This window comes from Eptatretus burgeri, chromosome 10 (genome assembly GCF_056783735.1).
Source record: "Eptatretus burgeri isolate ZD-2024b chromosome 10, Ebu_testis_v1, whole genome shotgun sequence".
Taxonomy (NCBI): Eukaryota; Metazoa; Chordata; class Myxini; order Myxiniformes; family Myxinidae; genus Eptatretus; species Eptatretus burgeri.
In genome coordinates, this window is record NC_140970.1 from 51,339,698 (window position 1) to 51,352,293 (window position 12,596).

General features: G+C 43.0%; 1 protein-coding gene across 11 annotated transcripts in view; it reads right to left on the bottom strand.

The window, feature by feature from the left end:
- The window catches only part of HUWE1 (HECT, UBA and WWE domain containing E3 ubiquitin protein ligase 1), a 428,879-nt gene that overhangs the window by 330,314 nt on the left and 85,969 nt on the right, over positions 1-12,596 (bottom strand). For all 11 annotated transcript variants that reach the window (XM_085898286.1, XM_085898280.1, XM_085898284.1 and 8 more), the window contains exons 24-27: positions 10,249-10,425; positions 4,691-4,939; positions 2,895-3,028; positions 2,277-2,440 (exon numbers count right to left, since the gene is read on the bottom strand). In XM_085898286.1, coding sequence (XP_085754412.1) covers positions 2,277-2,440; positions 2,895-3,028; positions 4,691-4,939; positions 10,249-10,425 — 724 coding nt within the window. The remainder of the gene's footprint in view (positions 1-2,276; positions 2,441-2,894; positions 3,029-4,690; positions 4,940-10,248; positions 10,426-12,596) is intronic.

A 12,596-nucleotide genomic window follows, 5' to 3' on the forward strand; every position in this document is an offset into this window, starting at 1 on the left:
CCAGCCTTGAGAAGTTCAGCATGGATTCCACAGATCCCAGGAGCTTTACCCCATTTCAAATGGTTCACCGCAGCCTGCATTTCCACAAACGAAAATGGTCCACAGTTGATTGGAGGGTCAGCAATAGGGATAGTAACACCCCTGACATCCAACTTGACAGCTGGTGGATCAGCAGAGTACAGCCACTCATAGTAACCAGCCCAACGGGCTTTCACTTCGTACTCCTCTGTCAAGAGCCCACCACCCTCTGATGTAACTGCAGTACACCGAGGGACAGGCATGGAGGAACGCAATGTGCTAATTCCCCTGTAAGCAGGAAGAGAATCACTTAACTGCAGGTGATGCTCCACCCCCTTACAGATTCCTCACACATAGGCCTCCTTGTCCACCCTTTGTGCATGAACATTTTTATGCCTCAGCTCCCTGAACAGCTCAGTTCTGCCATTCAGCCTGGCCCTGCGACTGGCCAATGGTATCCATTGTCCCTTGACATAAAATTATTCTTCACCCTCTGGTGAGTTCCAAGACATCCCCGGCAACATCAAGGACTATGGTCTTGAAGGCAATCCACAACTCTTCAGGATCCCCCAAAGCACCCAAACCCACCAAATCTCCACTCAGCATGTTCGCAAACTCTTCAGCTGCCCTCTCATCCTTGAGCTTGCCAACATCCAGCCGAGGCTGGGATGGCACAATTCTCCTGGATGTAAGCTGCAACTTCAGACTGACCACAACAAGCCTGTAGTCAGTATTGAGGAACTGAGCACTCTGGTAGACCCTGCCGTTCTGGATCATCCTCCAGCGACCATCAACGTGCACATGGTCAATCTCCTTTGCTACACCACCAGTGTTGGAATACAAAGTCCAGCGATGAACCTGTGGGCGTTGAAACCATGAACCAGCCACCCTTAGTCCAAGACTTCTTGCAAAGTCAAGGAACTTAGTGCTATTTTGGTTCACAGTTCCAGACCCATGGGGACCAACACACGTCTCATAACCATCCCAATCAGTTCCAGTTGATGCATTGACATCCCCCAAGACTGGAAGAGTATCTTACCTGGGGCACTGATTAACCACAGACTCAAGCGTGGCATAGAATGAGTCCTTCAAGGTGAGATCACTCGCCTCGAGCATATACAGAGACTAAGAAATGACACCCAAGGAGTGATGACTCCTTAATCTCATAATACGCACGTTTACCAGAGTTACCTCAATTATCATTGGAGTCAGCTTATTGGACACAGCTACAGCAACTCATTGGGCATGGTAACCATCAGAGCGGCCAGATCAATAGTAGGTGTAACCACCCACCATGATCTCGCCACAATCCGGTCTCCGAACCTCAGAGAGTGCTGCAATACCGATGTCCAAACGCTTGAGCTCAGATAACAGGCAGGTGATCATCCTCTCTTGGGGACAGGTCATTCCAAGCACCCACCCGAAGGGACCGCCTCAGGTAACCCAAGGAGACCACAGTCTGGTGGACGACTTCAGCACCACCCCAACACACACTACCGCAATCTGACCCGGGAAGGTTACCCCGTGGTTTCCCTCCTATAATCAATCAAAGATTGGGGGTCCCGAAGGCTTTCCCCCCAATCCCGTCATCCGGTGAGCTGCACTACGAAGGGCAGCCTCACAGGAGGTACTCCCACGGAGTGGGTTTTCAGATTTTTTGAAATGCTTTTAGTCTGTTTTGCAGAATGAAGGGTTTTACGGTGGCCGGAGTGTAAATCCTGCAACAAACCTCCTCATAAAAAGTAAACCAACTGCAGAAGGACGTCCACAGACACAGTTGGGCACAAGATATGGATGGCCGTTGGCTCACAAGGAGCTCCTACGCCCTTTGCAAAAGGTCTCCTCCACCCTTTATAGCAACGTTTGGTGAAACGTCTCTCCTCCCCCCCCCCATTTTTCACGGATCCCCCCCACTTTTCACGGATTCCGCCCCCCCCCACCCACCCTTAATATCCCCATCAGCAAAGCGACGGATTGTATTTTCGAGCTATACATACTTGTAGGAAGTTTGAGCTTTATCCCGTTCGGTTTTCATTTCCGCGACAACTTAAGAACGGCTATCACGGACGGACGGACGGACAACCCGAAAACACAATGCCTCCGGTGACTTCATCAGCAGAGGAATAAAATAAAAAAATAAAATAAAATAAAGCTTCAGGTTTCTGAATCAGCCAGATATTATTTGGAGAAATAAATAATACATCAGTTTATTCTGCATGCTACAATATCCCAATGTAACCACAACCTCAAATACTGACCTGTCTTGTTCTTTGCACCATTTATGGCCACTGGTATTGCTTTCACTGGTGCAGAGGAAGTAGCGATACTGGTGCCTGGCTCAGTAGAGGAGCTTGGTTTTGGGTCTTCCTTTGGCATGAGTTTCTGCATGTCATCTTGGCCAAACTCACAGCCCGCAGGCAGGCTACATTGAAGGAATAAACAATGCTCCAAACATCATCCATTGGTGTTTTGAGAGTTAAAAAATAAAAATTCAAAAAAAAGATCATGAATAAACTTCACTTTATTGTTGGCTGTTTGGCAACATCATCTGAAATGATGACTCTTGATGCTCAGAACAAGTTCAAATCTCATTAAAAAAAGATACATTTGTCAATTATCCACATTAAACACACTGACAACTAATGACTGGCATGCACGCACCTTTGAAAACAACAAATTGCTGCAAATTGTGTGTGCACGTGCAAAACTGAGGAACATGTGACAAACTGTTAGCAGTTTCAACATAACAGATGGATGGAACCCCTGATGACAAACCTAAGTTAAAAGTCAAACAATGCAAAACTCAAAATATGAAAGCTTTAGGTCACTAAATAATTTAACTTTGTATCATGAGTATCCAACTGAGCTCTCCATACCTGTTTGGAGTGCAGAGTGACAGCAGCACAGTGCTCTCCCATACAAGAGAGCAGTAAAGTTGGCTCAGCTTGTTCAGAACAGCGAGACCCATTTGGGAACCCCATTGGTTGACAGAGATCGAACGGATGTCACTCTGGAGAAAAGAAAATGAGAGAGAAATACCAAATAGCATAAAATAACAAAATAAAGGGCATAAACTTTGAGAAAACTATAATCCTCAATGTTACCAGTGTGTCCCTTCAAAATTTAGAATATAATCAAATAAGGGGGAATCATACCAACAAGCAGGGAAAGAAAACTAAGCCCTCTCATTACACAGACTTAATCTAGACCAGAAAATGGCAAGTCGATAAGACCCAAATTTCTCAAAGTTAGGCATCTTAATGGGAATTGGCTACTTGTGACCACATAACCAAAACAAGAAAAAGAGAATCACAGATTGCAGACCCTCGCCAGGACTTCTGAGTGGTGTGTTTTTATACGTTTTAGGGTAAATCCAATATGGCTGCCAAACTATATGACCAATTACATCAAATGTGAGAACCTTTTATTCCTCATGGACAGGCGGCCATACGTGTAAATCTTTGCCTCGATCTGTTCAGCCACTTCAGAGAAGAAAATTTTTGAAAGTTTTTTGTTTGTTTTTAAACAATATGGCTGCCGAATCAAGTGACCGATGAAGTCGTCTTTTTATTAATTTTTTTCTGTGGACCATTTTATCCCTAGATAACCCTCAAAATTTTTCATACTAATCAGATGTGGCTGGCATTCTACATATGCAATTATGACATCACGAAGGAACCTATTACATCATCAACAAAAAAAATCATTCCCCAAGAGAACTTGCAACGTGCCAAGTTTCAGTTGTTTTTTTTTTTTTCCTTGGTGCGGTTTCAGAGATAGAGGTTCAACGTTTTTCCAGTTTTTTCCAATATGGCTGCCACACCACATCACCCATGACATCATAATTACCATTAAAACATTCTACATGAGAAGTTGCACAAATGTTGAAAATTTTATCTCAATCTGACAAGCGGTTGCAGAGAAAAACACGAAAGTTCTGTGCGGACAAACAGACAGACAGAAATGGACCCAAATACAATACCCTCTTACTTCAGTGAGAGTAATAAAACTTTTGTAGTAGATTGCGAGTGTAAACTACAAGGGCACTCAGAAGAGCGCATACCTCCGCCATACAATGTCTGATCCACGAGAACATATCAGGACCAATACATTTTTGAGATATCGTGCAACATATCGTTCTTGGCCCCATCTCTCAATAGTGAAGAATCACTGTAAAAATTAAATAATTCTCGTATCCAGATCTGGATTTGGATCTTCACCAAAATTGAATCAATTTGTCCTTGCCACACACCCGTTGTGTCCACCAAGTTTTGTCCGAAACCGTCCACAACTTTTTGGGATCTTGTGCTATATATATCGTGTTTGGCCCTATCTCTCAACGGTGAAGAAACACTGAAAAAATTCTAGTAGCCGGATCCAGATGTTCACCAAAATCTAATCAGTTCGTCCTTGTCACACACTCAACCTATCCACAAAATTTCATCTGGATCCATCCACAAATTTTTGAGAGATCCTGCATAGAAACAAAGACAGATGGGTGAAAACAACCTCCTTTACCTCCGGTGGCAGAGGTAATTAAACAACATTTATAACAGTACACCTTGTTGACAATTATAACTCACTTTTCAGATTCAAATTTGACTACCAGTGGAAACCAAAATAATAAAACAATGCATAAATATGGGTGAAAAAAATAAAAATGAACCAATACCTGGCCAACACGACAGGTGTGCACAAACACCATGATGTAAGCATGTGCAGCAGAAAGTGCATGAAGCAGCGGAGTTGCTTGCGCTGACAGCGTGGCATCTGCCATACCACCACCAGCCTGGGCCAGCTCACGGAGCAGAACAGAGCCACCGGGTGCCTCCACCGGCCGGTGCAAACTCTCCAATACGTCGAGCACAACATGAAGCTGAACTAAGCCTTCTTTTAACACCTTTGGTTCATGGGACAGTGTCTTCACAGAAGGGGAGGAAGACAATACAATCTCAATGAAAATCAAAGGAATTAAATAAAACAGCAATGCTTTCCCCCCTTTTTTGTATACATGGTCAAGGTTTGTGGAAGAGCTGGAGCAGAATGGAGTGATTGAACAAAATGAAAAGGGGAAACTGCCCCCCCCCCCCCAGAACAAAACAGCAGAATAGAAGTGAGAGCGGGAGTGAGACATCAAGGGGAGGAGAAGGACATGGGGTGAACAGCTGCAACACAGCAATACGAGAAAGGGGAAAGCGGGGATGAAACAGAAAAAGAACAAACCAACCGGTTACTAACAAACAAAACAAAATGAGGGAAGAGGGGGAGGGAGAGGGCTTGCTTTCCACAGCATCAAGAAGGGCAAGCTTTGAAGCAGGGGCACCAGCCCAAAGGGGAGAGCAGTACTCCATCAAGATGTGAATTAAGGCCTTGTAGGTTGTCAAAAGTTCAGATTGGCCAAAGAAAGACCTTGTACGATAAAGAAAGCAAGGTCAGTGACCAGCTTTGGAGGCCATATTAGTGCAGCAGATAATCATAACAATTGTTATTATTAACAGAATTGATAATCATAACAGAATTGAGGCATTCAGCCTTCTCGCGGGAAACGTCAGTTGTGGTGCCATTTGAAATGAGGGAAGGGATGGAAGGGGAATATACTCCAGAGACAGACTTGAAAAGGCACCACTCAGCCTTTGAAGGACAGATTTGGCAGTTCAGTCTTGAGGTTGTAAAGATGATTTATGGCTTTCCTAAGAATACGGCAACTTGCATCGACTCTTTGTAACGTTATAATGCATAATTTTTTTTCCTGCTCCAAACTCATTGCCATGCATGGAAAAGGGTGAAGAATATAAATCATCGTTTTAGTATGACCAATTCTGAGAGTGAAAATAACAGAGCAGCACATTTACTCAAATTTATTAGTTCTAGGAGACAGTGCCTTATTGCATGGATGAGGTAAGGGCAGTGGATGTATTACACGTAAATTTTCAGAAGACATTTGATAAGATACCAAAGTAAAGCCTGTTTGCTGGAGTAAGGGCTCATGGATTGGCTGGGAGAGGGGCAGTTTTAAAAACTGGCTTTGTGATGGGAAGGAAATAGTAGTTGTGAGTGGGCAGATGTTTGGGTGGAAAGCTCCAATAAGTGAGGCACCTCAGGAATCAGTACTTGGACAGTTATTATTGATCATTCGCATTCCTGATTTGGACAGTACGATAAAGAGTAAGATTCATAAATTTGCAAATGACATGATACCTAAAAATAAGAGACAGCAGATAAGCAAGAAAGTTTTTCTCATGATGGAGAGTGGCAAAATCAGAAGGTAATAGTTTGAGAGTGAAATAGAGTGGAGTTGGAACAAACGCAAGGCAGGGCAATATTGCACAAACTTTTTAACACACCAAGTTGTCTTCCAGGAAAGGTGGTAGTAGCAGGGACAGTGGATAGGTTAAAAATGGATTTTGATAACACTGAACAACAAATTTCAAAAAAAATTTTTTACTGGAGATGTGTAAAGTGATTAAGACTAATTTGGGTACGCTGATTTCAAAAATCATAACCGTTTTGCTGTATCATGTCAGGATTTTCAGGAACAGAAATATTCCCATTGCCTAGAAGTCAGGATTTCAATGAAATTTACATACGTCTTTAACATGTCTATTTCGTACAATTGTTGTTAACTTGTGTTATATTTCTTTCTTTCAGATAAAGATGAGTAGGCGTTCCTGTACCAATCATCCTGACAACTTCTGTTATGTCTGTGGTCGGTATACCAAAAAAGATCAACAGCGAAGTATATCTACAGCAGTGAAAATGAAGGCCGCCTACTTTCACTACTTCGGGTGTAAGGTGGGGGACCAAGAACAGAGCTGGGCACCACACATCTGCTGCACAAGCTGTCACACAACCTTGACTCAGTGGTTGGTGGGCAAGCGCGCGAGCATGCCATTTGCGATGCCCATGATATGGCGTGAGCCGCAGAATCATCATGATGATTGTTATTTCTGCTGCACAAGCATCGCCGGCTTCAACAAGAAGAATAAAGGTCACATCAAGTACGCTGACTGCGTCTCTGCTCGTAAACCTGTGCCTCATGATGACGAGAACCCCGTTCCAACACCTCCAGCTGATCAGAACATAGCTGTAAGCAGTGGTGAAGAGGATGGTGATGATGAACCTTTTGAACCCGACACTCAAGAATCACACCTTCTGAACCAGGGAGACTTAAATGATCTTGTAAGAGATCTCTCGCTGTCAAAGGCGAAGGCAGAGCTGCGTGGATCAAGGCTGCAGCAGTGGAATCGACTTGAACCTAACACCAAGATATCCTTGTTCAGAGCACGTCACAGAGACATGGCTGAGTTCTTTGAGATGGAAGACACGATGACATTCTGCAGTGACATCAACGGTCTGTTGAAAGAACTTGGGTGTGATCACGATCCTGCAGACTGGCGCCTCTTCATCGACTCGGGGAAGAACAGCTTGAAGGCTGTTTTGCTCCACAATGGCAACGAGAAACCATCAGTCCCACTGGCTCACGCGTTCGGCATGACAGAGACCTATGAGACTATGCGGCAGCTGCTTGATTCCATCAAGTACAATGACTTCAACTGGCACATCTGCGGAGACTTGAAAGTGGTGGCGCTGTTGTTAGGGCTGCAGTCAGGCTACACGAAATACATGTGCTTCCTTTGTCTCTGGGATAGCAGAGACGACAAGAATCACTGGACGAAGAAAGATTGGGAAGAGCGAAAAGAGCATGTACCTGGTCGACACAACGTGAAGCATGTCGCCCTTGTCGACCCAGCCAAGGTTTTCCTTCCACCACTCCACATAAAGCTCGGCTTGATGAAAAGTTTTGTACGGGCAATGGATCTGAATGGGCGTGGGTTTTTATACCTCAAGGAAAAGTTTGGCAACACCTTGTCGGAGGCCAAGATCAAGGCTGGTGTCTTTGTTGGACCGCAAATCCGACAGATTATGAAGGACGAAACTTTTCCGACAACTCTAAACCCCAAAGAGCTGGCAGCGTGGAGGAGCTTCAAAGCTGTGACGGACAACTTCTTGGGGAACGACTGCGCGGACAACTATGAAGAAATAGTGCAGCAGCTGCTGGAGTCCTTCAGGAAACTTGGCTCCAGGATGTCCCTGAAAATCCATTTCCTACACCAGCACCTGAACTTCTTCCCTGACAACTTGGGAGCAGTCTCGGACGAGCACGGCGAGCGATTCCACCAAGAGATTTCACTCATGGAGACGCGTTACCAAGGGCGGCACAACCCGAACATGATGGGCGATTTCTGCTGGTTCCTGCATCGTGAAACTGACACAGAGCAGCACAAACGCAAAGCCAAATGCCTAAAGCATTTTTAATTACATTGTAGTGGAGTTTTTCTGTAATTTCTATAATTTTGAAGCATTCATGATGAAATAAATGAATAAATGAATTTTTGTAAATTTCATTGAAATCCTGAGTTCTAGGCAATGGGAATATTTCTGTTACTGAAAATCCTGACGTGATACAGCAAAACGGTTATGATTTTTGAAATCGGCGTACCCAAATTAGTCTAAATCACTTTACACATCTCCAGTAAAAAATTTTTGTTGTTCAGTGTAATTACTTGGAGAGAATGGCTGAAAAGGTACAGGTATATTTGCAGGAATGGTAGGTGGCAGAAGATCAGCAAGGTGTGAGCGATTAAGTGATTCTGACAGAGATCTCTGCATAAAACAATGTATTATAAAATGCACAAAACAATCAATGTGGGAATGTGTATATTTTGTGTGAAGCCTGGGAAATAAAGAAAATAGTGATTGTGCTGTATCCCAAGGTTGTCAGAAATGTGGAGAGGACACAAGATTGATTGTGGGTGGTCTGGCACGGGTGGTCTGGCCTGGGTTTCCTCCTGTATTTATTTGTTTAATCCCATTCATTAAAATCGAGCTAAAACTTAAAAACCTACGAGACTACAAGCATTCTCTCCAATCAAAACAAAGTAATTGAATTGGCAATTACAGCAGACAGACTCATCTTTCCCACAACTCTGATCTCTGACCACCAATTTAGCTTCTGCCAAGATCATTCCTCTTGAAAGATGTTACTTCTTCTGGTGTCAGCAATGGATGGGTGACCTCAATCGCAAACAAGAGACCAAGGCTATCACACTGGACATCTCTCATGCATTCGACTCTGTCTGGCACCTCACCACGATAAATAAAAATAATATGCCCGTAAAAAATTAAAATAAAAATAATAATAATAATAATAATAAAGAAATAAACCGCACAGGCCGTTTCTTCGCTCTCACGTGCCGTACGTGCGTGCCCCGGAAGTTCGATATTATTCGCAGTTACAATTATTCGCAATTTATTTTTAATACCCTATTATTCAATTAGCGCCAACGTATTTTACCTTTTCGCAATGTCGTGGCAAGGAAAAACAAAAAGAGAAGAGAAGAGAGAGAAAAAAATTTACTTCCTGGTTCGGAGCATACCAGCACTCTGATGTTCCCGAAATTTATACACCGTCTAATATGAAAACGATCATAACGTGGGCCATTGTGTTTATCTATAAATGCGCATAAGAAATCGAGAAATTATTAGAATACACGAAGTCATCACTCTCCGGAAACCCGTACGTTGTAACCCGTAATGGGGAACGTGGCTGTGCTTCCCTTCCCCCATCGGCCACGCCCATGCAACAACGTGTCTCGTCATTGGTTTGGTAAATAAATGGCCATAACTTGGGAAGCACTTGTCCGATTAATATCAAACCTTGAAAAGGCACTTCCTCAGGTCCCCAGCAATATACCTGGCAAGTTTCAATTAGATCGGACCAGAGGTTGTCGAGAAACAGCGGTCACACATACACATACACATACACATACACATACACATACACATACACATACACATACACATACACATACACATACACATACACATACACATACACATACACATACACATACACATACACACACACACACACACACACACACACACACACACACAGCTGGAATTATAGATAGATACATTATGAGATATGATAATTTAAAGGGGGGAGAGTGGAAGGTCGGATATGCAATGCGGCCATATTTTGGCACCACCTGATGAACAATGCTCAAGTTTGGCAAGTACGTTTCAACAACAACTTGCAGCCAACCATTTTGCAAATAATTTCGAAATAAGGAAATCAGTGCTGAAGTAGTGTGGATTGACCTGGAAATGTCACAATATCACGGCAACCGACAATGCATGTGACCATGAGGATGTTGTGAGGAATACCAGGATAGACTTGCACACGCCCGCAACAGCTTGGCAAGCAGCAGATGATGGGAAGTCAATAGGTAGATTGGGAAGGCCCAAAATGGACAGCAAAGGAACAAGCCCCTTTTGAGTCACAAACTCTTGACAATGATCATCTGTTGTGTTATTGCTCAGGATCGACTCAACAAACTTCATCTGTAAACAAAAATGAATAAAATTGAACTGCAATCACATTCCCAGAGAGGGGTCAAGGGAAAATAAATAAAATATAAAACATTTTTAAAAGCATTGACAACAATGCCACCAATGTCTCACTCCCAATTTGACCGTTTATGAAAACAAATTTGACTCAAGAAGAACTAAACAGTCGAGAAAGAAGAATTAATCAAACAGCCACCCCAACTTCAGGCCCAGTCACACCTTGACGTTTTAGCCAGGAATGGCAACGTATAAAAATGCACGTAAAACGTTGGCGTACGCTGAAGTTTTGAGGTTTTATTTAAAGTTTTGGTCATATTCATAACGTGTTGGTCGTATGCATAACGTATTAGTAACGGGCACAGAACGTTTCGTTGTGTTAAAGATAACTTATACCAACGAATGCTTAGCCTGTTGTCGGCATTCACAACCTATGCCCAACGATAGTTCAACTTAGGCATAGCGCGCTGCACGTATCGCCGACGAACTCGTGGCGTTCTCTGTTAAAAAGGTGCCGCACGCCGATTTAAATCATAACCGCCTGAAAATTGGAAGTGTCAACATCGCAGTCACACCTTGACGATTGAGCCAGCGTATGCCGACCTACGAAAAATGTGTCTAAAACGCTGGGACACGTCAAATACGGTATGGGTAAGTTGTGTATACGTTAGGAGCACGCTGAAAAACGATGAATTACGCTGGCATATTATGTGGTACGTCTAGTAAGTCATGAAATTTCAAGCATGCTGAAAATTTTACGACGTACTCGATGTATGGCGCACAAGTTCCGCATACGCTGGCATAAGTTCTCGGCACGCTCCGCAATCGTTTACACACGTCGGCCACATGTTACTTGTAAGTTACTCACAAGTCGAGGTAATGTTTAGCATACCCGAAACTTAATTTTTAACCTATGAGTAACGTGCTTTGAACCTATTAGTAGCGTGCTTTGAACTTATGTGTAACGTATCTCAAACGCACATTGGCGTATGTAGACGAATTTGATTGACGTCTTCCGGACGACCACAGAACTTACTTTAACGTGTTTCTAACTTACAGCTACTGTATAATGGCGTACTGGCAGCGTTTAGGGGAATTGGTATATACAAATGGGATTCACAAGAGGAACCCATCAGAGTTCCAGACTCCATGTTGAGTAGATGTCAATGTCAATGTCAGTAGCAGTAGCAGTAGTTCGAGAGAATTTAGTGATGTTTATGTTGGTAGTAGTTCGAGAGAATTTAGTGTTGTCAATGTTAGTAGTAGTCGTATTAGTAGTAGTTCGAGAGAATTTAGTGATGTCGATGTTTGTAGTAGTAGTAGTAGTTCGAGAGAATTTAGTGATGTCGATGTTATTAGTAGTAGTTCGAGAGAATTTAGTGATGTCGATGTTATTAGTAGTCGTAGTAGTATCAGTAGTAGTAGTTCGAGAGAATTTAGTGGTCGATGTTGGTAGTAGTAGTAGTAGTAGTAGTAGTAGTAGTAGTAGTTCGAGGGAATTTAGTGATGTCGATGTTATTAGTAGTAGTAGTAGTTCGAGAGAATTTAGTGATGTCGATGTTGGTAGTAGTAGTAGTAGTAGTACTTTCAAGTAACATGTTGCAAAGTGTGAACAACGTTCGTGTAGCGTGCTTACAAAAACGTTACTCATAGGTTAGAAATAAGTTTCGGGTACGCTAAACATTACCTCGACGTGTTTCGACTTATGAGTAACTTACAAGTAACGTGTTTCAACGTGTGTCAACGATCGCATAACGTGCCTACAACTTATGGCCAGCGTAGCGGAACGTGCGAGTCATACGCCGGCATACGTCGTAAAATTTCAAGCATGAAGAAATTCGAGGAAAACCCTAAAGTTCAACGTTTAAAGCCAGCGTACTACCACTTATGACAGTGTTTTTCAGTGTGGTCTTAACATATACAAAACGTACCCATAACGTATTCGACGTGTACCAGCGTTTTACACAAATTTTCCAAAAATCGGCATAAGCTGGCTAAACCGTCAAGGTGTGACTGGGCCTTTAGTCAAACGTTCCCATGAACACGCAGAGTACAACGACGAAGTTTCAACACACGTCTTCCCACATCTATGATGTCTATAATTCTCATTATACTCGAAGACACTTCTTGGAGTTTGATGTATTTTTAGTGATAACATACGGTTTTCA